This window comes from Lathamus discolor, chromosome Z (assembly GCF_037157495.1).
Source record: "Lathamus discolor isolate bLatDis1 chromosome Z, bLatDis1.hap1, whole genome shotgun sequence".
Classification (NCBI taxonomy): domain Eukaryota; kingdom Metazoa; phylum Chordata; class Aves; order Psittaciformes; family Psittacidae; genus Lathamus; species Lathamus discolor.
In genome coordinates this window covers 100,787,869-100,814,634 of record NC_088909.1, presented here as the reverse complement: position 1 = coordinate 100,814,634, position 26,766 = coordinate 100,787,869, and the positions used below count along the sequence as shown (strand labels likewise).

The 26,766-nt window shown below is 41.6% G+C and overlaps 1 protein-coding gene and 1 long non-coding RNA gene across 4 annotated transcripts in view; one reads left to right on the top strand and one right to left on the bottom strand.

Moving 5' to 3' along the window:
- Positions 1 to 26,766, top strand: part of LOC136004685 (protein unc-13 homolog B) — a 218,252-nt gene that overhangs the window by 169,949 nt on the left and 21,537 nt on the right. For all 3 annotated transcript variants that reach the window (XM_065661417.1, XM_065661416.1, XM_065661414.1), the window contains 8 exons: positions 5,571 to 5,697; positions 10,955 to 11,051; positions 11,856 to 11,999; positions 12,139 to 12,216; positions 13,164 to 13,241; positions 20,200 to 20,288; positions 23,456 to 23,608; positions 25,530 to 25,653. In XM_065661417.1, the coding sequence (XP_065517489.1) occupies positions 5,571 to 5,697; positions 10,955 to 11,051; positions 11,856 to 11,999; positions 12,139 to 12,216; positions 13,164 to 13,241; positions 20,200 to 20,288; positions 23,456 to 23,608; positions 25,530 to 25,653 (890 nt within the window). The remainder of the gene's footprint in view (positions 1 to 5,570; positions 5,698 to 10,954; positions 11,052 to 11,855; positions 12,000 to 12,138; positions 12,217 to 13,163; positions 13,242 to 20,199; positions 20,289 to 23,455; positions 23,609 to 25,529; positions 25,654 to 26,766) is intronic.
- LOC136004686 (uncharacterized) overlaps positions 23,029 to 26,766 on the bottom strand; it is a 31,774-nt gene continuing 28,036 nt past the window's right edge. The window contains exon 3 of the long non-coding RNA XR_010608572.1: positions 23,029 to 23,109. This is a non-coding gene — a long non-coding RNA (uncharacterized LOC136004686). The remainder of the gene's footprint in view (positions 23,110 to 26,766) is intronic.

Sequence of the window (26,766 nt, the reverse complement as noted above, 5' to 3'; positions counted from 1 at the left end):
GCAACTGTGATAACTTCATGTTCACTTTCCCGAGAAACTGTTTGCTCCTGCAAACCATTCTGGCTCCTCTTTCTGTTTTGTCCTTATTTACCCTTGTGTGCTCACCCTCAGGAATTTATAATGCAGTTTGTGCTTCTACATGTTGAAAGTGCTGTATCTTCCTCTTTTATGTGCAGCCACGAGAAGTGGATCTTTCCAGATCTAGTTGCTGACTTTCCTAAGATTCCTCTTCTCTGTTGCGTCCAAAATGCAGCATGCTGTTGTGTGTGTGAATTTGACTGTCAAAGGGGACAATTTTGTTTCTCTTTTAAATGGCTCTGTTTGATTGCCAGTGCCTCAGTTAGCTCTGCCTTCCACGTTTTCTCTGTTCACATTTCATACGATGTCCCCTTTGACTCTGTCCACCCTGGTGAACTTGGGCTAATTTTAGCTTTTCCTGACATCCTTCTGGTCATTTGTTAGCTTCTTAAGACAATACTCAAGACTCAATCCATGAGTTCACCAGCCCATAGCAAATACTTGCTGAGAGAGCATCCTTGTTCAAAGTATTTCTTGGTAAGAAGAGTTGACACAGAGGCAGCTGATGGGCAGGGAAGGGTTTGCCTTTTGAATGAAAGATGAAAAACTGTGTAGTATATGTGTTTATACTCTAGCTATGCAAGTCCTGCAGGAGGATTGAACAATAGTAGAGGTCGTGTTGATGTGTGTCTCTTCCAAATATATATTAAGGAAATCCTCAGAGTGCAGAATTCTGTTTGATGTGAGCATGATTCCTCACTGCTTTGCTCTCAGAAATTTAGGAATATAACCTTTAGAACAAGTTATACAATAATTCCTTTACAGGCCTTGCTACATGTGTTTTAAATGCAGATGATTAGATTAGCTCTCTGCATTTATTTTTTTGTTTGTTTATTTTTAATGAGGGGATAAAAGGGATTAAAGGAGACAGATTAAGTCATGTGAAGGATGATGATTAGATTTGCTGTCCTCAGCTCTTGGCCCTGTCATTTCTCAGTTTGTATAATAATCCTGGGTATGCTTCTGTTGTGCTCAAAAATCTGTATGCATCAGGAGCTCTCTGCAACAAAAGCTGATTGTTTTGTCGATATATGTGCATATGAACTCAGAGTATAACTCCTGCTTCTAACTTTCTTCATGGTGTTTTCCCTTATGTTTTGTTCCTAAGTTCTAGATAACATGAGCTCATTCACCTCACCAAGTGGTAAGTTTGTGTACCTTGGTAGAGTTTATAGTTGCAAGTAGGCAAAAACTTTCATCTGATACCCATAGCTTTAGTACTTTGTATATAGTTGCTAATATTAGTGTTAGTCCCTTAGTTTTATGCCACTGATGAGCAAATCTGCAAAGATGACTTGGACAACCACACTGCTGCTGCAGAAATGGAGAGTCAAACATCTATTTTCTGTTTCAGCAAATGGTAGCAATAGTCACAGCAGCAGTGAGTTTGACTGCTGGAAGACAAGTGCATGGCAGACCTATCTTATGCCTTCATCACCCTTAAGGGGACTCAGCTTCTGAGACACAGCAGAAACTCCAAGCTCTACCCTGCTTAGTTTTTTCTCTTTCTCCCAAAGCAGTAACAACTCAGGACACTGAACAGCAGACTGGCCCTTCCCTCCTTACTGTCGAGGCAGTATACAATGAGGCATTGAGAAGTGTCCCTTGTTCCACATCAACCTAAGAGGGAAACATAGGATACTCTTGTTGTGTGGCTCAGACTTGGCTGGCAAGATCATTCTACCCTGAAGTCACACTAGCATAGAGGATGTTTTTTCCAAGCCACATACAGTTAGCTCCACCTCTGGAACGCTGACTGGTGCTGGATAGCCTCCTTTTGAGCCCACTGGTAACTGGGATTACTAGTTTCCTCGCTGTCATCTGTGAAACTTCTGCAACCCAGAAAACACAAATACCCTGAGCCCCTTCTTTAGTAGAAGACAGTAATAGAAAATCAACATCCTTGACAGCAGCATTTAGTCTTAATTTGGACATATCAGCATTAGGAGAGTTGCAAATTGGAAGCATCTCTGGTAGGAAGAGAGACTGAGTAGAGCGGGCGAGCTGGATTGAAATAAATCATTCTGCCACATTCTCATTTCTAGTAAGGGGAGGGGAATCAGATGTACACACAGATGCCAGCTGTCTAAACTGTTAATGCTTTGGCAGCCTCAGCACCTATTAGAGTTTATTTGCAGAAATTTGGTATTATTAGCGAGAAATTAACCCATGGAAAGTAGGCTAACAATCAAGAAAAAAAATCCCATGGATTAAGGATGTGGTGGATTAAGGAAGTCCTGTTATTTGCCTAAAAATTAGAACTAGACATCACACTAGAAAGTGTGCTGCTAGGGAGTGGTTCCCTATTAATACCTTAATAATATGGCCTTGGTGACCCTAGAATCTCTTCTCCGGAGGAGGCTGTTTGCGGATGAAATCTGCTGAGGAAACGTGAGGGACTTAGAGAACTCTGTGGTCTTTTCAGGATAAAACACAGCAGCTGCTGCAAAATATCTGTGCACTCTTCCACTGTTGCTGCCACTAAGCTCTTTAAAAGCCAGCAGGTGATAAAGCAGAACAGAAATGTGCTAAGACTGATGGCTTTTGTGCTCTACATTTTGCTTTTATCCAAAATGGGTTTTCAGAGTACACCTCTGGCTGCTGTGTTTCCATGTCACCTTCAAATGCTCTTAAAGATGCCCTTTTACAAAGAATGCAGGTGATCAAACTGTGCAGGGACTATTGAAGGGGGAGGGCAGATGGAATGAGATGTTTGGGGTAAAGGGACTTGGGGGCTTTGTTGGCTTTCTTTGTCCTCCGGCATGTTTGAACTGTTATGGTTCACTTTTGTCTTTTCTCTGTCACAAGCCCCACCTTTCTTCCGCATACGTAAAGTTCTCTTTTATGGTGGTAAGACCTTTTCTTTCTTCTGCATTCCTGTAGTTTTATCCTCTTGGTGTCAAGCCTCTCCTTATCTGCTTTAGATGGCTAGGTAGTCCCAGTAGCAGTCCTTGGGCTTACGCTTCTGTGGCTGCTTTGCATCTTACTTTTCTGCAGCTTAATAGCCTTTTGAATGTCCTAAACCCCAGGAAAGGCTTGAATTACTTGCTCTTAGTGCACTGCTTAATTTTGATGAAATCTGAGTTCTTTTTACCTCCAAGCCAGACCTTCCTTCTGCGGGAACAGTGCTTTCCCCATGTGGGAACAGCACCTGGGTGTCAGCACATGTCAAAGTTAATGAAGTTATAATTGTCCATTGATTTCCTTGCTGTCACAGGGAGCTAAGCAGGCATGGTTATTGCTGTGTTTGTTTCCAGTTTTAGATCCGCAGAGAGCTCTGCATTTTCTTCCTCGGTTGTTGTGGAAGAAGATCAGCAGTTCAGAGAACTGGGTATTTCCATATACTTCCTTAGCGCTCAAGAAAGATACTAGGTTTATTAAGATATAACAGGAATGGACTTTCCTTGGCTCCAGTACAAACAAATCCGCTGTGAAGAGCGATGGATCACAGTACATGTGAAATAATAGCACATGTAAAGTAATTTGTCCATCAGACCATCACCTCTGAGGACTGTGCCTCTTGGATAATGGGCATTTTAATTTCTTGAAAACAAAGGTTGGGTTTCTTTCTTTTTGAGATTGTATCTGTGTGGATCTACATGTTGAAGAAGGAAATCTATATTACACTGTTAGAGGTTTGCAAACAACTCAATGAAGCGTTCCACTCTTCGAATGTTGACAAGGCTTGCAGAATAATTATCCATGTAAAGTTCTTTGCTTCTTGTGTTTTCGGTTGGATAATTCTTAATTTATTTGACCTTTCTTCTTGTACATGTTTTTAAAGCTGAGAGAGATGTGGAAGTTTTTTGATGGTTTGAAATCGTTGTGAGAATTCGTATTTACACGAAAATAGATTATGATATTGTAAGATAAGCTTGTTTGTCGGGTAGAAAGCTGGGGCCATTTTGCGTCATTAGGATGTATCCCCTGCTGATGAATATCTGTAGCGTATATTGCTCTTGCGTGCATATATCTACCCAGTTACTGGATACTTGTATTGAAGTCGTAGATTAAACTCATTCAAAAATGAGAAAAAGATTTCCACCTTTTAATGTGTTTGGATCCTGTCTACACATCAGTAGTGATGCTGCTGGAAAGCTCCATCAGTGATGAGGTAACCCTATAAAAAGCAGAAAGATTAGTCTAATGTCAATTATTTTTGGGGGGAGAAAAAAAGCTTAAGCCAAAATAATGTGTATTGTAGTCTCGTATCTCACACTGTAGCCATGAACTAGGAGTTTGCTGTGGTACTAGATTGAACAAATAAACCTGGCACAAAGTGTATTCATTTTTGTTGAAGTTTGGCACAAGGAAGAGATGGATATGGACAGGCAGCACTAGGGAGTGGTGGAATTGGACACCTGATAATTCAAGATCACAGTGTGGGCAAAAGTAAGCTGCTGAGTCCTCTTAGCATCATGGAAAAGGGATTCTTTTTTCTTTTCAAGGAGGATTTTGAAGGAAAGCAGTGTGGTAGAAGGAGCTGCCTGTGTAAGCAAATGAGGGGTGCCTTGGAAGAAAGTGTAGGGAGGTTTGGGAGAACTTGAGTAGCTTAAAACCAGGGATTGTGGGCTCCTCAGAGATGGGAATCAACTGCTGAATGATGGTAGTGTGGATGTAGGCTGTGAAGGGTCTTGGCTGTGAAGGGTCTTAGAAGCAAAGACAAGGAGTATACATTTCCCTTGAAAGGGGAGCAGTGGCCTAGAAGCATGAGTTCTGCAGAAACATGGGTCTGAATACAGCAAGTGCTTTAGCAGCAGATGTGTATGCGAAGGGTCATGTTGTGGAGGTATGTGTGTTACACAGGGAGGAGCAGCATTGTCCCAGCATTGCCTGGGTCCAAAACCGTAATGAAACCTGGCCGGAAAAGAGGCTCAGTAGCAGATAGATATCTATGGGTCACTTCAGTGGATCATGCTCAGGAAGGCAATACAAATAAGAAAACTTTTGCCTTCTGCAAGAGAAGTGCCATGAATCTCTTCAAACTGGGGATCAGGGAAGGCTCCAGCTCCTGTGTAGCATGTTTGAACTTGCTTGTGACTCGCACTGGCAAACTCTAAAGAACTGAATGCTTTTTATTCTTGTCTTTTAGGGGATGTAGTGTAACATGTCGATAATGACTTATTTTATATCCAAGAATGAACAGATTTGCTCTCCTTGATTTATTTCCTGCAAAGGTGAAATCTGAACTATCATACGTTAAATGCAAAGGCCATCAGAATGTTCTATTTTTATTGCTTTGAAAACCAAGAAGTCTTCAACAAATGGAAGTATTAATTAGAGGTACAGAAATACACTCTAGAGTGTAAACGGTAAACCACCAAGAACCCCTGCCTGCTGCCACAATCCTGTCTTGTGAAGATTTTGTGGCTCTGTAGGTGCTTCATCTACAAAAGCATTGCGTACTACAGACATGCTTTGTAAGACACTCTTGTGCCTGATGCAGTGATAGGGGTAAACTCAGACCTAACTCTTTTTTTCTTTCCTTACAGAGCATGAGAAACACAGACTGTGTAAAAGTGCAGACTATATGAATCTACACTTCAAAGTGAAGTGGCTGTACAATGAGTATGTTCGTGATCTGCCTGCCTTCAAGGGAAAAGTGCCTGAATATCCAGCGTGAGTGTGTTATGTCTTCTGTAGTAAATCCCCAAGATCTGCCTCGTTCTGTTACTTTAAGGGTAGTCATTTGGTTTTCTCCTATGGCTGCCTTCATGATACACCATTTCTTTACTCCTGTGTCTGTGTGCATGTTTGTCTCCTCTGGTGTTCCATGCCACTGTCCCTGTCACAATTCAGTCCCTTACTGTACAGTATCTCCCAAGATCTCAAAAGCTTTAGCATTGTCATGGACAGTCTTTAAACTGCTTTGTGCTTACATGGTGGGTTTTGGTCAATTCTTGAACAGCAGACTTCTGGATGTAAGCTTACATTCTTTTGTTAATAGATAGAGCTTTATCTGTATGTACAGTATGCATGTCTCTGTGTGTGTATGCATGCCATATGTATACACACACAATGAGATTTGTAAGTAAAGATAATGCTGAGGTTTTTTTGTTTTTTGTTTTAATTAAGACCAGGAGGGTTAGTGGTGAAAATCAGATAAGCTGTTGCTCTTAAGCTCTAAGCAATTGTTTGTAACTTTCATTTAACTTTAAGAGAGCAGCAGTAGATTTCAGACCTGAAAAAAGGTTTATGAGCCCAATGTTGTCTGAGCAACCTGTAGGGAATATTGTAGCTAGAATCCCATGCTTGGTGTAAGGCAAGAGCTGGTGTGTTGTTTCTGACCAGTGTTTAATTGGTTTTCAGAGGTTTTCAGTGATGGTTGCTCCACATCTCCTTGAATCATTTTTATCCCCTGTGCTTCACTATTAACCTTCCCTTGGGTTTTGGAGGTTTAATGCAATCCCCTTCTTCCCCCTCCAAATCTTTCCTGCTTTAGTTTGAGGTTGTTATCCTGTCCTCCCAGTGTGGGCATGAAGAACAACTTGTTTCTCTTTTACAAGAGTGAAATTCTTTTCTCATGTCCCTTCCCAGTCTTCTTCTGGTTCCCATTTCCTACCAGCTTTCCTTGTAGGTGAAGTTTGCTTGCCTGTTTGCATCCGGTCTGTGTCTGGATATAAACCACCCAACTTAAGTAGTGATGTTTCACCTAGGCTTTGCCTTGCAGGCAGCGCTGCTTCTCTCACACGTTGGATTGGTAGCACCTTTTTTTATTTTTCTTCAGGGGTATTGCTGGCTAGTGGTGCTTCCAGTGGGCCACAGGCCATCCCCTAGGCACCCTCAACAGTGTCCTACCTAGCTGTTCTTCCTAGCCGGTATTATGACTGTTCACTGAGGTCTAAATGCAGCACTTTGCACATGCCCCTCTTGAAAAACAATCATGTTGCTTGGATTGTGTTTCTGTATTGGCATTTTGAATTCTCTCTCCATCCTGTGGTGCATGCAGTCCCTGAAGTCTGGCGCTAGCTGCATACTAATAAGACTTGAGGCAGTTGGTGCAGTTGGGCTATGGGCCTTGCCTAACAAATCAGGTCAGCAAGAGGCATTAGCTCAGTGAACAGGGTGCTGGAGTGACAGCCTCAGAAGCTCTGTTCTCTTTGCTGTGCCTCTGAGTCAGTGCAGTCTCAGGCAAGCTATCAGATACTCTTAATCTCTCTTTTTCTCCTGTGTAATCAGGATAATGATGCTCGGTTTCATTCTGCAGTCTTTTGCAGACTGTTCTGCTCTGCTGGCCTTTTTGGTAGAGCTTCAGTGCTCATGTACATGTGCAGCTGCTGGCTTTGTTACTTCACTCCTGTGTTTTAGTACAACACCCACATTGTCAGACATGGGTGATGTTTATTTCAACCATAACCTTCCCCTGTCAAGAAACAGCCCCTTCGGATCAATTCCAGCAATGTGCTTTTGTCCTTTAATTTGCTTCATCACAAGCACTTTTAGTCTTGAAGCTTCCTTAAACAAAGGAGCCCATGCATCATGTTTGCACATCAGTAAACACTTTAGATGAAACTGAATTATTGCTGTCCAGAGAAAAACTGAGGTGTCTGTCTACTCCACAGACGAGGTTATCCACAAACCTGCTTTTTGTGTCAAAACTTTGAGAACCCATGTTTCTGATAGCTTTGAGATATGGTTGAGTAAGGTGAAGGCTCCAAAGTGTTGAAGCTGAAGGCTTTGTACTCCCCTTATTTTGTGAAATCCAGCAGCAGTTTGTGAAACTGAAGTAGGAGCAAAGCTGGGAGTGGCTCTTAAAAACTTTGTCTCTTCACTTTTAGCTGCCAGCTAAAAGCTGTGAAGTGTGAGTTTCCAAAATACTGTAGCATTTTAGATGTGTAAGTAAATGTTTTGTGTTTTGTTTTAATACTGATGTTAGCATGCAGCTAGTATTGTAGCTGAACTGGAGACTACCTCCTCTCTGATGGGAGAAAGCATTCCCTGTTTTGAAATCCTGTCTTTTTCTTCTGGCTCACTTCATCAAACACAGTATTTATTCTTTTACTCTTTGAACCCCTGCTGGCCTTCTTGCTTCTGCATTTACCAAGGCCCACAGGATGTTCATTGGGTACCCACATGCATCCACACAGCAGATGAACAAGATTAATTCACCTGTAGACTGACACTGCAGGAGCCAGGGTGGTGGCCAAGATGAGGTTGAAGCTGTTTTTATTACATTACTGTTGTGCAACCAGCAGAGGTAAACTTCCATTTAGTCACAAAGCACCGCTCCCTTTCCTGGCAGGCAGGACTGAGGCGTATTCTGTGCAAACCTCGTTTGGAGAGGTTGGCTGTACTGACCCCTGCAAGCACACAGTGTCTCTGAAGCAGCACCGTAAGCCTCTGCTTTGTGTGCTGGTGCATGAGTCATTATAGTTTGTGCTTCTAGATCAATAATTGAAGCAGATTAGGAAGAAGATACTTGCTATATAACAACATTTTGAAGCTATTTCTGCATGAAATCAGATTGGTTTTATTAGTTTCAGTGCTAGATAATTTTTAATATAATTTTGGATATGTTACCTTCACAGTCCTCAGAGAGCCCCTTCATTTGCTCAGCAGCCTAAGACCTGATAGTAAAACACTGCAGGGAGTATTTGGCTAAAGATAACTCTAGCTTGTGTTACAGCTTCAAACACATTTTGGTCTTGAATGTGCCCAAGGATAGAAATATTTATACATTATTTCTATCTATCTCTTCTGTTTTCCTGCCAGCCAAAAACGGACGAAGTTGAGTCTGTCTTTGCAAATGCAGATACAGAGTTTCCTGACCTGACATAAGCTATTCACTCTGCATTTAAACATTTGTATTAAACCTCTTTCCGGAGGTAATGCTTTATTTTAATAGGAAGGAGAGCAAACACACCGCCACCAACAGCCACTCAGCAGTGCCTTTTTCCTTGTCACCTTTGTTTAGACAATTTGGTAAGATAGTAAAATACCTATGTATTCGATTTTGTGTAACATATGGTAGCCATAAAAATGGGCAGTGGCTGTTCTCAGCAGTGAATGGCCCTTTCTTATGAATGATAATCAGGAAGTTTCTCTGCTTCTCAGAATGAAAACTGGGCCTTCTGACACAAACAAGTAAACCCTTCTGTACATGGACCTATGACACTGAAGCAGTCAGCAACTTCCGACCAGGGAATTATGAAACAGCTGGATAATGTGTAGCTACTTCCTCGTAAACTGCTTGAACTCTCTAAGGATTGAGCTGTTGTTTTAAAATACGCTGTTGTAGCTCAAAGCGAAATGGTGTAAGCTCAAGAAGCTTGTAACAGAGTTCAAAATATGCTGACTTTTAGGAGCCTGAGGTGCCATTCAAAGAAATTTTTCCATAATACAGGAAGTCCATGTGTGACGATGTTCCACTGTTGCTGTCTGTATTAAATAGGGTTGCATAGATAGGTTGCTGTTGGCATTTAACACTGTCAGCTACAATTTCCAATATTAGCATTGATGTTCTTTATGTTTTGAAGTGTAGAGAGTATTTAAGGCTACCTAATATTCTCTGTGAATTTGCTCTTGATCTTCTCTCATGTCTGGCTTTCATGTTCTTTGCAAACTCAGCCCATAATTAGCACAATCTTTATATGAACACAGCTGCCTGTTTAGAGGAGGCTATACTCTGAATCTCATATTATAATCTTTTGTATGGACTGAAATTACACATGGGCACATCTCCCCCTTATTTCCGAATGCTGTTTAGTAATATTGGAAATTAAGGTTTGTTTCAGCTGTGGTTATGTTGGAACTTGTGCACAACAAATGCCAAACAAGACATTTAAATATAGCTGTAGGTGCTATGTTGTTGGTTAAACATAGACAACTCCTCCCTTCTTTTGTCCTATGGGAATATATCCCAAAGGGGGATGATTGGCTGTAAGATCACAGGAGATCGCTGAAGCCACTTTTCATCTTGCCTGTTTGGCCAAAGTGGTGTTGCATAGATGCCTTTTGTTCAGTGTAGGAGGTAGCTTCAAACACCACTTCATGTAAGGCATCTTCCTGAGTTATAGCAGTGGCTGTTTCAGCAGTTTCTTGGGTTCTGCTCTACAATTTAGCTTATCCTCCTAAATGAGGAGGAGGAATAGAGACAGACTTTGGTGTGCTGCTTGTAGGACCTGCCTGTTCGTGGGACTTGACCATACTTCCAGGCTGTTGGTTCATCACTTAATATGAACTTTGTGCTCCTTCAAGAGAAAACAACAAAGAGATGCTTACAGGGCTGGTCATCTTCCTGGAAGCCCCAGCAGATGTGCTGTGCTATGACCAGAAGTCAATCAAGCATCATCTCAAGTCAGAACAGCAGCCCATGGAGATGGGAGGATGTTCTATAGAAAGCTTGGGGAAAAGAAGAGCAGGATTAAAGTGGAGAAATCTTCTAGCCTTGATTCTCCCCCCTAGCACTCCAGAAATATGTCTGTATCTGCAGATAAAGTAGCTGAAGGGCCCTGGAAAACAGGCACTGCTTTTCCTCCCTTTATACTCATTTGCAACTCTCACATGAAAGGTAGTACACGAAATGGGCAGCAGGACAGCTATCTCTCTTGGCGTGCATAGAGTGGGTTTGGAAGTCTCCCTTGTCCTGTCTGGACAAAAGGACAAAACCAGCTCACGACCAACAGTCTGCAGAAGCTAGGCTAGGCTGTGTTCTGCTGGTCCAGCCCAGTGATGGTACAGGCCCTGCTCGTTGGTAGCTTGTATACAAATATGAGTATTTTCAGAAACTTTGGCTGCACACACAGATCACAGCATTCAGATCACATCTAACAGTGGCAAGCTTTCACAAGTCTGGCTGAAACAGCAACACTGTCTGAGTGTGGTTGGATTGCCTGTTACTCGCTGTAATGCGGTGTCTTTCCTGTCCCTCCTGCAGGTGGTTTGAGCAGTTTGTGATGCAGTGGCTGGATGAAAATGAAGATGTTTCCTTAGAATTCCTGCATGGTGCTCTGGAGAGAGATAAAAAAGATGGGGTACGTAAGTCACTCTGAGTGGAGGACTTGGCGCTACATCGTTCAGTGCCCAGAACCAAACACCAGCACTGTAAATTCATCTGTCAGACAAATGAAGGGTGCAGCTCTTTCTGCTTACTGAACAACTGGGAAACTCATTTATTTTAGGACTTTTCTCTACAGGTCAAAAAGAGCTGTCTAATGGCAAGGTGAATATAATTCCTTTATGTCTGTTCTGTTCTACTGCTGTTAATCTGTCAAGCAGATTAACAGGGAGGTGTTCTCTCATCTCCTTCTGTTTATGAGAGGTAATTGAAATATAAGGCACTTTGCACATACTTAGTCATGCAGTGAGAAAGTGACCTTAATCCACTGACAGACTGATCTTACTCTTAATTAGCTGAGTATTCCCAGTGGAGAGCAAGAGCTTTCCCATTTGTTCAGTGACTGTTGGTGCTGTAGCCTGTGAAGCTAATGTAGCATTCTCTTTAAATTTTAAGAAAATCTAAAAAAAGCTCTTCACTCTGTCCATCTTTCCTCATCAACTGACAGGCAAGCTGTGCACATTAAAGGTCTCAGCATCATGCTGCATTTCCTTGGTACTTGTCATGTCATAGTTGGTGAAGGACAGTGAACTTGTAATCAGATAGAATTGGCTATTTAGCTCCTCTGGGCCTTTTTGAGAGTTTTTGATTAATTCTGAGGAAAATGCAGAGTTTGGTGAAGCTGTCCTGCCTTCAACACAGCAGATAATGGAGACATCCATGAAATGGGTGTATTTCAGAGCTTTCCTTTTGAGAATGACTCCTTGTACTTCTGTTTTAGTTCCAGCAAACATCCGAGCATGCTCTGTTCTCCTGCTCAGTGGTGGATGTCTTCACCCAGCTCAATCAGAGCTTTGAGATCATTAAGAAGCTGGAGTGCCCAGACCCTGTCATTGTGGCTCATTATAATAGGAGGTTTGCTAAGGTAATACCTTCAATATCCATCTGTTTATTTTCCCTTAGTGGGATGCAAAACAGTATGATGGTTTTTTTTCATTTTATTTCCTGGAGTTCTCCTGCAGTGATAGAGAACAAGTAACAGTGATCACATCTTATCTTCACAGACTATTGGGAAAGTGCTGATGCAGTATGCTGACATTCTCTCCAAGACCTTCCAGTCCTACTGTTCCAAGGAGAAACTGGTGAGTTGTGCTGAACTTCTTTTCTGCCCTGAGGAATCACATAATTGTCCTGATGAAACCAAGTTTCTCACATTGCACCTGACCATGTTGATGGTGTGAATATTTTCAGTATTGTTTTTATCATCATTCATATCCTTTTGCAGATTGAGTTGTGTCTTGGCCATAAAATAATACTAGGTCCTGAAGATGATCTGCAGGGCTTGGAAGTTGTCAGGTCCCCTGGAAATTAGTTTCCACTATGCCTGTCTGGGTTGTGTGACAGAAAGGTGATTGGAAAAAAAAAAAGGCTCTGTTGATCTGGTAGTCAGCAGCACTCTTGGTTTACTGTTGTGTCCATCTAATTGCTCTTTAGTCCTGAATTCAGTAAAATTCAGTGTATGAAATAAAACAGAGCCTTACATTTTTGAACCTTGAGTTTGTCCTGTGCTGGTTTTGCTATCTCCCACACCTGTACTGGGGATGTAGCTGCAGAGGAAAGGCTATTGCTTAGGCTGCTCTTGACTATTGCTCTCAGGCTTGGCCTGGGGGGACCCATATGTGTCTCTGAAGCAGCTTTGGCTGGCAGCTCCCCTTCTGATACTGAGTGTAAACCACTCACGATAGTATACTGCAGCATTAAGAGGCTGAAGGTGACACAGCTTGGACTATGGCAGGGCATGGCAGGAGCTGCAGAGATTTAAACTTCATCCTGACACTGATTTCTTTGATAAAGCTGAGGAGCAAGAAGCAACAGCAGAGATCTCCTGATCTGGGTTTTCTGGAACTGGCTATCCCATTTTAAGCTGGATTAAAAAATGACTTGTGCTGAAGTCTGTGCATACCTTACCTCCTGTTTGACTCTCAGATCTGGTGGTACTTGGGGAAGGGTGGTGAGGCACAAACTGTACCAGTGCTTAAAATGTGTCAGCATCCTGGGCAGTAACAGGCACTTGCTTTTGTCCCTTCAGCCCTGCATCCTGATGAATAACGTCCAACAACTGAGGGTGCAGCTAGAGAAGATGTTTGAAGCCATGGGTGGTAAAGAGGTAAGAGCACTAAGAGGCTGAGAATTACTCATTCCCACTGTGCTGTTACTAGGTTACTTGCATCATACCGGTTTTTGAAGACTGTACTCATAAGGAGAGCCCTGTCACACCTGGCACTATAATAAGTGTGAGGGGACAGCCATGCCTGAACACTTTTCAACTAAATTTGTCATAAGATGCAGGAGCAAATGTTTTGAAGCACAAAATAGCAGGGAGTAGGAAAGAGAAGGCTACATACTGTGATTACATAGACTGGATGTGGGCATGGTGGTTTCACAACTCTAAAGACAGGTCAGAGAACTGTTGACATTGAATCATTTTACATGGCATATAAATATGGAACCTTTGGCACTAAATGTCCAATATCTAATATATTGCAGACATGAAAGTAATAATTCTATACTCATGTATCTGTTTATCCTGAGATGGCCATTTTTACAGAGATATGGTTTTCTTCCTCCAGGTCACTGTTTCTGATATAATCGGTGCATATTTATTTTATTTTTTTTTCTCTCTTCTTTTTTCTTTGCTTTTCAAGATTCAGGAAGATGAAGAAAAAGCTGCTGATGCTGATGTTAGGAAAAAATAATTTTCAAAGCCTAAGTGCATTTTCTTTATTTGTGTTGTGGTAGAGCCTGTGCTATGACCTGTATGCCAAGAGGAAAGTCAGCTTTGCTGATGGGCAGCACAGTTTTTGCCTGTATTGCTGTTTTGCATCTTTCTTGTGCTCAGTGGCAGAATTCTATGAGGTGGCAAAAATCTCAACAAATAGATTTACTCTGTGAGGCAAAGAAAAACTGCTGTCATTCTTTCACATGTGATTCATTTTCTGAGTGAAATTGCATCCTAATTTCTCAACAATCGCAATTTCAGAGCCCTGCATCAAGAACTAGCATTATAGGCACCCAGCTGTAATAGCAGAGGTAGCTAAATGCTTATTTTTTCTCAGGGAAAAATAAGCTTGTGATGAAATGGTCTTTGAAGTGATTTATAAAGTTATAATCCATATGCACTTGATCTCCCCTGAGGAATCAATTTGCTACTATTTTCCCTACTGGTGGCCATTAAGTATGGTTTTCCTGTATTTTAAATTGAAAATACCACCTGGTACAGTGTTATATAAGATAAGAAAAGAAGTATTTATCAAGGCTGATGACTGCTTTTCCTAGCCTAGACCTCTTGTCTACATTCTGCCCTTCAAAACCTTTTTCAAGAGGTATAAGTAAGGTAGAGCAAATGTAATGAGTCCAATATTTCTCCTGTACTGTGGAATCAAAAGAAAAGCGGGAGAGAAACCAGGCTGCAAGTAGTAAAATTCACAGGAACAAATCTGGCAAACATGCTAGGAAGCTGGTTTTTGGAAGTGTTTTTTTTTCTTTTCTTTCCAAATGCTGATTGTCTACTTCATTAGGCTGCCGCTGATCACTAGAAATAAATCGTGCTGTGTTTAGGTGCCTATGTTATTTGCTATCCCCAGGGGTTTCCCTCTCGGTGACTATGTAGTACTTCGCTTCTTGACTTGAAACCTGCCAGATTCTCTGTTTTGCTAGAGTAAATGAGGTCTTGTCCTAGTTTGAGTAGCCCTGTTTCTGATGCAGATTGAAACTGAGTAACAATTGGTGAAACAACAACTTTGAAAATAGAACATGTAGGCAAACATGCTGCTGGAAATATATCTGTGGGTTTTACCACACAGTACCTTGCACAAGCTATATCCTGATTGGTCTGCTCAAAAAGGAGCTACTTCCTTAGGGAAGTAAGAAAATAGCACAGGGGTATGTCCTGCTTGTCTTGAGCTGTTCACCTTTTTCTGTTCTCAAAGGTGTTGTTGAGAACTAGGTACCAAATATTCCGTTGTTTCTGTGCAGAACATTAGATGTACCATGTGTGAAGCCAGACCTTGGGGATTGGTTTGAGTTAATGTGTGCTTGTGGCTTCATCTGCTTCTGATTCACAGATTCATCTCCATCTAAAGCTGTAGCTATAGCACTGCACAGCTCTGGAAAGCTTTAAAATACTTCTGCTACCCAGTGCTCTTGGCCAGTGGGTCCAAAACACACTCCTACAGAAATCCATTATCACTTACTCCCTTTTGCATCAAGGAAAATGAAAAGACAGGGCTTGCCCATAGTCATCCTGCAGTGTAATAGCGTAAAGTGGAACAAAAGTGCTTGATAAGTACTATTTCTTGAGATTGGGCTCCTGGGTATAGTGCCTTCCTTTACTTTTTTCTTCCTCCCCAGGTGAGGAATGGTACCTTTGCCCTCACTGAGTTTCCCAACTGTAGTACTTAGACGGCACAGACAGTGCAAAAATTACCCAGCCTGTCAGTGTTTAATGTATTGACATCGTATGCCTGTGAACATTACTAGTCAGAAATGACAGCAGCAGACCTTTAGAGAGCTCTGTGGTGGGATTCTCTTGGGTCTGTGCTTGAGATCTCAAGGCATATATATATATCGTATGTGCACACACAGGAAGAGGTATCTTAAATGATTTTTAGGATTTATACTTCTATTTCCCTTCTGAGCTGTGTTGATCTCACGGGATCAAAACAGCTTCACTGTGCTTCAGTAGCATTGTCAGACATTCCTGAAACATATTTTGAGAAGCCGGTGGTTATGGAGTGGCAGGTAGCGTTAAAAGCATAATGAGCAGTGGAATTGCAGTATGAGTCCTTGATACCTTTTGAAATCTTTTCTTCTTCTGAATAATCTCCAATACACCCACAGCATGGAGACTGTAATTTAGCTCTATGCTGAAGTGGGCTATATAGATTTCATTTGTAGTGTTTGCCTGAACTTGGCCCCATTTATTTAATTATTCATACATTATCTAATAAAACCTAATGCGACCTGCATTTTCTACCCACCTCTGCAGTTCTCCTGCGGATTTCAGTGTGCTTTGCGCACTGTCCCTGACACTAGAATAAGCGTTTCTCATTTTGCTTGAGAGAAATGGCTTTCTGCAGTCCATTATTTTGCTTGGCTTTTCATAAGTTATGAACTCATGGCACCGAAGTTAAAAGGTGCTGTACTGCACTGCCCACTGCTGGAGTCTGGATGTGTTATGGAAGCCTAGTTTAATACATATCTGCACTTCCTTTTTTTCCCCAAAGTCAAGCATGAGAGATGAGTATCAGATACGAGCACTGCCTAAGGAACCCAAGGAATTAGCAGCAGATTGTCATCATACAATTTTCATGCCTTCATTTTCAAGCTAATCTGTACAATTAATGCTTCAGGATACTGTCCTCTTAATGCTCAGCTGGGTTAGCACATGTTCTAAATCCTAAGTTAGCCACCTGAATAACAAATTCCAGGACTGCTTAGGAACTGCCAAGGCTTGACAGGAATGTTCTCAGAGGATTTGCCGTATCTATTTGATGACTCCTCTTTAGCATCCCACATGCCATCGCTAAGGCCACCATAGTATTTGAGAAGCTGTCAACTGTTGTTTCGATTCAGTGTTTCATATTACTCTTGAATCCTATAGGAAAGTGGGGATGAAAATTCAGTGCAAGCGAGTCCCTAAAGGGAGACTGGATCAGCTGAACGCCTGCCTCACAGTTGCAGAGAGGAGCTCCCAGGGGCTAGTGGAAGGGGGCAGAACAAAAATCAGCAACTTCAAGCCTGAGGCACATGAACTCTGTAACTTGCATAAAGCTAAAATAGGAGACCAGGGCAAAATTCTCTAACTGCTGATGTGTCAGATCCCACCTGATGATTTCACAGGTTCTCTGGCTTTAAGATTAACATCTTCAACCTTCTAGAAGGCAAAAGCTGTTTCTACAGCTACAGATGAGCATTCCAGTTCTGGTTACACACCACTGTATGTAGAAACCAAAGAACTAATGACATCTCTCCAAAAGCTTGGAAGCCCATCACAGCAAATTCTAAGACTCATGGGTTCCATTTCATCCATGATTGAAGTGGAAGATCAGCCTAAATTGAAGTTCATAGTGCTGTGCTGTGCACCATTCAGATTAGCAAGGAGCTTGAGGTTCCAGCCCTGAATGTGCTTGTATGAGACTTCAAGGCTCAGATTTTCTGCAGTGCCAAGTCCCAAGTCTTTTCAGAAATTAACAGGGCCTTACTTTCTTCCCTGAGAGTTACCTCTTCCCTCTTTGCGTGCACCTCAGTTTTCTGTATCACAAGTTTAGTCTCAACCACAGAGCTACAACTGCACCAGCCATTATTTCCACTGGAGTTTAAGCACTTGCTTAGAGATCAGAAGCCACCCCGCTGTGGGTACTGTCCCATGTTTTGCACAAAGAACTTTTCATTAGCTTTCTTCCTCTGAATCATCTCTGATACACCCACAAAATGGAGATCATAGGCCTGCTTGAGCTCCAGCTTCTGATAGAAATGGTTTGGACATGACATATGGCAGTGACCCAATTGCCTAACACTACTTCCAGCTTTATCAGCCAGATTTATTGTGCATTCCAAGTAGCATGTCCTCCTATCAGCAGTAGCTGATATGCTTAGAATCCACTGGCTGAGCAGCAACAGCAAAACATACGCTGTGTCATTTGAGCAGTGTTATGAGTGCTTCACTGTATTGGCAAAAAATTGTTTGCAGTTGCATCACATGCTGCAGGGAACTCTGTAACTGGCATGTAATTGATATATGTGGAAAAGCAGTACACACTTACCAGCACCTTCCTAATGGACTTAAATCACACTCAGGTAATTCCCTGAAATTTGCTTTGCTAATGCCAAAGCTTTAGTGATCAGTAATGTATTATGTGGACTCCTCCTTTCGTAGTAGCAGTTGCTCAGAAGACAACAGGCTTTCTAGGATGACAGAGGACTTGGTGGATACTTAATCAGAATGCTTACCACCAGGGTTTGGCTTCCTGAGGGTGAGGCTGGGCACCTGAGAGTTGCACCCAGAAAGCTGTAAGCAAGTGTTCTGGAGCAGAGAGAGTTCCTCACCCCACAGATAACGGAGCTCATCCCCTTAGCAAAGCATTGTTCCAGCTTCTTCCTAAACAAGGGCTAGAAATAAGCTATTGTTTTGCTCCTAGACAGTCAGTTTACAGTCAACAAGTACAATAAGAAGGAGAAGCTTAAAGGTAGTTGGTGAGCTCTCGATGTCACCTCACAGTAAAGCTAGTCATGAATTGCATGGTTCATGAACAATGGCAAGTTGTTGATCCTGACCTTAAATATCCTCTGTACCATGCATCTGATAGCTTATAAAGATGTAGAAGTAAATAGTGAGGAATAGGTGTCATATGCCAAATTCTCCTGGCTTTTATTTTCCCAGCTGGAAAAGAAGTTACTTGAAACGTTTTGATGAATCATGAGCTGGTGCTGCCTCAAATCATCCAAAAAGGCCAAAATCAGAGGACTGTTCTGTGCCATTAATTTTAGATAGCAAACCAGACAGCTTGTGACTCTTTCTCCCTTTACAGTGTAGAAGGGAAGGATTAATGTAGGGGCAAGACAAACCACCACCAACAGATGGTGTTTTTGTTTTGTTACCTAAAAGCTTGGCTAGAATGACTGGTGATTGGCACGTTAGCCTCCTTCTGCCTTCTTACAGCAAGGGAGTTAAAAAAGTAATAGGGATGCAGATTCACTTTAATAAAGGAAAAATAATCAGAGCTAGCAATGCCGAAAGTTATGAGGCTGAAATAAATCATCATTTGCTTGGAGGATTTTTTAATTATTTTTAAAATTCTGATCCAGGAATTTCATTAGCACAGGTTCAAATGCCTAATGGAGTCAGTTTTCCATGCCAGCTTACAACAGGAAAATGAACAGATCAGATTCCAAATCCCTTAAGGGTTGGCTTTCTCTGACAGATGCTGACGAATATGAAGAGGGCTTCAGTACTGAATATAGAATTGGGAACTCCTGTCATGTTCACATCCTGTATATGTGGATATACCGTAAAAATCTAAACTGATTTTTAACCACTGTACTGGCATCTGGCTCATTATGTTTGTAAATAGATGCTCTGCCTTAGAGGTAAGGGCTGAAGCTCTGAATGCCAAATGCAAACATTTCTGGAAGGTTTATGTTTTACAAGCAGCTTGCCTGCCTGCATATAAAGGCAAATCTGTTTTACAAGTTACTTTTCCAGAGCAAATGTTCCCAAAGCATTAAACATGTGGCTTATGTAAACATACAGGTAAGTTACCCAAAAGTGGCTCTTCCGAGGCTGGAGGAATCACTACAGCTGGAATACAGGGCACCGTTGTGTGCAAAAGCAGGTGGCTTTGGGCAAGCACATTCTTACACAATGTGCCAAGGTGTCAGCAGCACCCTTGTAGTACTTGGGCACTCTTTTTTGTTTCTTTTGTGAAGTCTCCACTGAGCAATTGCATACAAAAAGCTGCCTTGCTCCATGTAAGAGTAGAGCTACTTGTGCTCAATACCCATAGCTGAGATTATGCTCTCCGAAAGTGATCAGTGCACAATTCCTGCTGCGATGCTGTGGCCACATTTTCAAAATAGCCAGGCTCCAGTCTTCTGAGAGCAGTGGCTGGGTCAGTCTTCAGTCTGAACACTTGACAGGAGGGTGGAAGGTGAAATAGCACCTTTCAAGACTGTGAATGGAGAAATGCACAAGTGAATAACATACAGTCTGAAAATCCCTCTCTCCTATACTTAGAGGAGTGAAGTGACCCATGAGCCCAAGATAATGCACAGTGCTTGGTTTCTCAGCCTGCTTTCTCTGTTGGCCACAGAGGCTTCATGTTCACTTTCTTTCTCAACTTCACAAATACCAGTAAAGGTATCAAAGGGTATTGGATACTGGCTGTTGCTGATTTCACAGCTTCTCTGACAGCAGCAGGCAGTGGAGGAGAGCATCCTAGCTAGCAGAGTCCAGTGGTGGTAGTTCACCTGCATATTAAGAGTAGCCTCAACAGTGAAGAAGAACACTGTGAAAGGCAGCAAATTGTCCTCTGAGTTCAAGCTAAGTTCTCCTCTTTCATCCACAGTTGGATGCAGAAGCAAGTGACCATCTCAAAGAGCTCCAGGTGAAGCTGAACAATGTTTTGGATGAGCTGAGTGCTGTGTTTGGTAACAGGTGAGTATAATGAGGTCCCTGTCCTTGAAGCATTCCTTTCTTTTGCCTAATCTCATTCAGTCTGATTAAGAAGAGAAAAGACACTCCTGTCAACTGCATTATGTTTTTCTTTTTGTCATAAATTCATGGTCTTTCAAATACTAAGACCATCTAAAGAAGTGAGAAATGTTTTGTAGAGTCTCTCCTTTCTGTATTGCTTTCCCCAGAAATGTGACATGGAGATCTCTCAGCTGTGAAATGTATTTGAATTACATAGAGTGGATTTTTTTCTATAAGTAGTGCTTGTCAGTAACAGAAGTGCCTGCTTCTTTATTGCTCAGAAAGCAGTTTCCAGCTCAGCGTTTATGGAGCAACATTCTTGTTTAAACGTTGTGCTCTAAGTGTATGAAACAGTTGACTGATTTCTGATTGTTAAATGAATATTGGAATAGAAATGAAACAGGTTTAGAATTTGAAATTGACCTGTTCTGTGTTGCAGTGCATGGTGTTTTGTGATGTTTCAAAGGGGGGAGCTCTTTAAAGTATTGCCAGAGTAATTTATGGCAATTAAGTTTTATTGCAAATCATATTACCATTTACCTGGGGATAAAAATGTACTTGACTTCATAATAATTTTGTAGTGAACCATGAAAGACATCAATTAAGCAAAATCTAGAAATACAGGGCTCCCAAATGATCTTCAAAAGCAACCACTTTTCAAGATAAACCCCATTCATTTCAAGTTGTGGTTTATAACGAGATTAATGCAGGCATGAGCTGTAGTGTAGCTGAAATGTGGGCAAGAGGAATAAAGCAAATTGTACCAACTTGGCCTCCTGCAGTCTACAGATTTGCGGTACTTATGACCAAAAACCGCACTGTGGGATTTGTCAGCGACTATTTGTATTTTAGCACACAGGGCTAAGTAGGGAGATAAGAGAGAAGTTCCCATTACCGTGGATGCTATAGCAAGAAATTGAGAAATTCAAACTGTAGCTGAATTGAATTGATAAGATTCATAATTAGATGGAGGACGAGAGAGAAATTGTAATTAAGGGGTGTTTTTTGTTATCTGAAACCTGTCTCAATGGCGCACTGTTAAAAGACAATTAGGGTACAATCTTGACATTTGCAAATATGATTTAAAGAGATTATTCAGTATCAGCATACATAACAGGGAGTGTTTGAGAGAGATGTGCTGGCAAGAGATTTAGCCAGTCAGACAGCTCAGATGCTTTGCTCATTCCTTTATAGTAATAGGGAATGAAAAGTAGAGCTGTGGTTTACTGTATAAGTGGGATCTTCTAAAGGATGTAAATGTGGGGAGGTAAGACAGATACCCACAATATTCTGTGCAGAGTCTGTAAGCAGTTGTTCTGCCACACTGTGTGCACCTGAAGCTGCAGATCTTAACTTTTCTTCATCTACGTGAGATAATTGCACGTGCTGGTGCAGCACGTACCTGGAGAGCCTCACCACCCTTGTGCTGAGAGAGGGTTATGTATGGACGCAGAAGCTTTTCCTGCTTTAAAGAATATCATGGAGAAAAGGAGCCTCAAGGTGGTTTATACTACATGCAGTAGCTGCTGTTTTGTTCTTGGTGGCTGTAGGAGGGAAGGAGGGAATTCCTGTGGGAGCAGGTAGCAGAAGGCTCTGTCTGACAGCACAGGTGAGGTTGTCTTTTAACTTGCTGCTGCCAAGGGCTGCTGTTGAACTCTACATCTGCATGAGTTTCACTTTCAAGTGAACCTGTCGCCACAGTAATGGGTTTATCATTTTTCACTATTTTGCCTCATGTTAACTTTTATCTTTTAAGGGATTCAGTTCCTTTTCATCCCCTGGCTGGGGGTTTATACCATCTTGAAGGAGGGCCCTACAAACTTATGCAGTATGTGGGAGAACTGTGGGGTGATACTAACCTATAACAGAACAGACACTGTCAGCAGTACAGGAAATACTATTGGTACCTGGCACTGTTTTGTTTTATGTGACTTATGCCTCTGGTTAAGCTGTCATTGTCACCACAACTGACTGCTGCAAGCCACTCTCCTCTAGAAGTGCACAAAGTGGAAGCAGTGTGGAGAGACAGCTCTGGAATTGCTCTTGTGAAAGGCAGGCTAGAAGTGAGCATCTTGCTGAGGGTGGAGGTGGCAGTGCAGCAGGGGAGAGAAGTGACTGATTGAGTAGAGAAGGGAGGTGAGAGCCGCAGGACAGAGGGGTTTATGCTAGTACCCAGCCCAAGGACGTCCAAGGTGGCTCACACAGCAGAAGTTCAGGCCATTTACTCCAGTCTAAAGCTGACGTCCAAACCTGTGTACCTGCCCTTAAATCTTTACCCTAGCTGCTACCACTGACTTCTTTTCCTGATTTCAAACCCCTGTGCTGTTAGTGGATAGCTAAATGTCACTTATAATCCCTGTTGTTAGTAACTGTTCTTCTAAATGTCAAAGCATTTTCCTTTATTCACTGAGCTGATATGTTGACAGCTGTGCTGATCTAGTCATCATTATTAACCATATATTATTTCATTTTGAATATCCTTTTAGCAGTACAAGATAGGAAAATAACTGTGCTTTGATGCCTTGCATGTCACTTCATGGCAGTGACACTGCTCGTTGCACAGCTGAGCTCCACATCCCATTTTGACACTTTGAAACAGCATAGATTGTATGGCAGTGGACTGGTTTCTGTTGGTGCCTGTCTTCAGGCTGTCTCTGTTATTTTAAAGACTTATCTTGTGATGGGTCATACCAGATCACTGCCGATGGATTCGTGGGTGCTCAGAGTTGTGCATGCCTTGTGCCCTTTTTCCATATGATACCCCAGTCTTTGTGGTAACCACCTATGTAGAAAGGAAAGATACAGCAGAGTGTTTTGAGCAAAGAAAAGCAGTGTTTCTTGAAAACAGGAAAGGAACATTTTTTTTTGCACATGAATGAACAAACTCCTCTCAAATGTGAGCATGTCTCATGTTAGAGGTGGTAGGCTGCTTGTGGATGATGGGCATAGGAACTGGGTAGCATGCCCCTTGGTAACAAATCTAGTAAGGAAATGAGCAGCAAATCTCATGAAGGAGGAGTGTGTAAATGAGTGCGTGGTTTATGGACTTGCAGTATTCTACCTTACGTACTAGAGCTGAGATGTGTGCCACTGATAATCTTATTTTTGCATCTCTCCTATCTGTTCAGCTTTCAGACTCGTATTGATGAGTGTGTCAAGCAAATGTCTGATATCCTCTGTCAAGTGAAAGGGACGGGAAATGTTGCTGCTAATGCCAGAAACACAGTTGCACAAGATGCAGATAATGTCCTGAGGCCATTGATGGATTTCCTGGATGGAAAGTAAGGGAGTGTTCAAATACATGTTACACATACAGTGCATCAGATTGGGAACAGGAAGGGGGAAGGAAAAATTGTTTCACATTCTTGAATTGTTCTTGAGATGTCAAGCCTCCAAATTTTCAGTAAGAATTAATGACTTTTCTTCCCATATCTGCCTCTCTTTTATGCCATGGATTACCTCTTCAGCCTTCATTGAGTGTCAGAGCACACTGTTCTCCTTTCTCCCTCTGGCAATTACAGCAATCAGCAAAACACATGGCTGATCAGGTAGTGGGAAAGACTGACATTCTAAATTTACTTGCTATACATTCTTTTCCTATACAAATTGCACAGTATCCTATTAGCAAACTTATTGCAAGCCATACTTAGCACACGAGATAGTTACACTACTCAGTATCCCAGTCATGTAAGCATGTTTGTTCTAGTCATACCTGGTGCTATTCTGACTAGAAAATGAGCTTCTGAACTATGTGATGTATATAAGCTTGATCCATTGCTTTAATTAACTGTTGCTATTAACGCCACGCAGTGTGATTCAGCTGTACAGGGGCTTTTTTTGGCTAACTGTGCATAATTCTCATCAGCTAAGCCTTGAACTACAAAGAAAAATAGTTTTTAATCACTGTAGAAGTTAAACTTCTTGCTGATGCACAGCAATTCTTTATTTTGAAAATGGTGGACAGCAATTTTCATAATAAATGGTGCGAGAGATGAGAAGCTTTATGAGTTTAAAATACAGGGGTTTTTGTTGCTCTTTGCATTGATTGTCCAGTCTTTCTTTTGGGTCATTATATAGTAAGTGACTGCAGCAATCATTACATCTAGGAGCTTTTCATTTGAGTGTTTTCCATGCATGCCTTCATAAATCCTCAGAAACCGCCTTCCTTTGTATCACTGGGAACTTGATATGCTGCAGATCTTTTATCCAGATGTGGAGGAAGTCATTTTGATTATGATAATCTGAGTTTGGATTATTTTCTTTCCTCCTGTCCAGGAGAGGCTTTTTAGATGTTTTCTGCATCCTACCCACATCAGTCTTGTCCTTTTTCAGCTTTGTTAATTTGCTGTCTGACTAGCTATGGGAAGAAGGGAAACCTGGAAGATGTTACGCAATGCAGAAGAGTTTGCTATCATGTGTGCACTACTGCTGGCTGGAGAGTTCCTATTTTGTAGCATTCCCAGTATGATCAGTAAATGCCAAAATCTAACACTAATTTCAAAGAAGAATCTAACATTTCTTGGCCTTTTTGATAGTCTGTACAATAACAAAGGAAGAATAACTAAAGAGATAAAGTAGAACTTTTTTACGTAAAAAGGCATGGATAAATGTATGGCAGGCAATTGGTGGTGGATAAAATTGGCACAAAATACAGAGAAGTCCAAGAAATACTTCAAGGTGGTTATAGATGTGGAAGATTTAGAGATTTCAGCAGCTGCCAGAAGCTGTGCAAGAATTTTGGCCTAGCAGTCTGGAAGTATTAATTTAAGTATTCAACAAAAATCATAATAAGCCCTTCAATTTAAACCATATTATTCTATATTTGTTTGTATTTTTTTCCTATATATGCTGTGAACCCAATACATCAGGAAGTATCTTGTTAAAGGGAACTAGTTCAATGGTATGTGCTCTTATGTGACGTATTCCCAACCACCATAACTTCGTGATGCCTTCTGTAATCCCAGGCCAATAAATAGAAATGGTTGAGATCATAAATGCCATTAATTCCTATTAGCCAGACATCTTCAGTGTTAGAACTCAAATGGTGAAGACAGGCTGCACTTTATGAAAAGGGAAGATTTTTACCCTTAAAGCAGTCATGATGAACTGCTTTGGATGGGGCACTGATTCTCCCATACACATCTCCTGTTCACTGTAAATTACATTCCTTGAACTTACTCAATTCTTTCTCTCTCCCTGCAGCCTGACACTGTTCGCAACCGTGTGTGAAAAGACAGTGTTGAAGAGGGTGCTGAAAGAGCTCTGGAGGGTAGTAATGAATACCATGGAGAAGCTGATTGTGCTGCCTCCTCTGACAGATCATACGGTAAAGCATTTTCTCCTTCCTGACTCATAGCAGAAAGTGTTGCCATTGCCTGTGTAACTCATCTCCTTGTCCTAATGAGTCATCTGTCCAGGTAGATTTGCCTGCGTGTAGCCCACTCAAGGACGGAAAAATATGTCTGTAACCTGGTGAAGGAAGAGAGCAGCTCTATTTATAGCAGGCTTGCAAAATACAGAGCATACTAAAAAAAAACCCAACAATTAAAAATCCATGATCCAAAAGGAGTTGCCATCAAATGTATCAAACCACAATGATTAGGGATTTGCAATGCTCTAAAGAGAGCTGAGTATGTGGGATTATTGGGCAGTTAGTGTTGTTCTCATGGCATTAAATCAACACCTGTAAACACTTTTTACTAATTATGTCATCTGTTCAAGTGTTTCTCTGTAAAGATGTGATTGATTTAGGCTTGCTTTTTAATGACACAACCTCCCATTTTGCCCCCCAGAAGGCTTTAGCATCAGTATGGGCTGGCATGATTTCTGTGTCTCTTATGGTGGGGAATTGAAAGCATGTCCAGATAGTTGGCCTTCAAAAGCAGTCTTTTATATAATTGTTCAGCTGTGTGGATGTGCTGAATGAATGTGTGTTATGAATGTAGTGATGCTTTTAATAATGGAAGATTAACTCTTCCCCAGTTTTGAGAAACCATAGAAACTGTTTAAATGTTACTCATGCATGCCCAGCTGCTCTGGGGAATGACACAGTTGGAGGCAGTGTGAAGTCTGGGTTATAGCCTTGTTATTTGGAGGTGATCCAGAACTTCTCTTCATCAATGTGTTGGAGTAAACTTTTGGTCTGTGTCTTATTTATACTGATGTATTTTCTTCCCCAGGACTGGGTAGAATATTAGTGTTTTCACTGCTCAGTAGTTGCCTGTATATTTTGAGTGGACTTCTTGGGTTGCAGTGTCTAGAGAATTGATGCAAACCTACATCTTGCACTAGGTGTTTCTTGTTCTGAGAGGGAAAGCCTTTGTCTATGGCCTTGATGCTGACAGCTTTAAACAAAACTGCTGAGATGCAGTGTGCTGTCGTACCTGCTAGGCATAAAATTAGCACGAGGTGTAATTTGCTAAAGACTGCTTGATCTGAG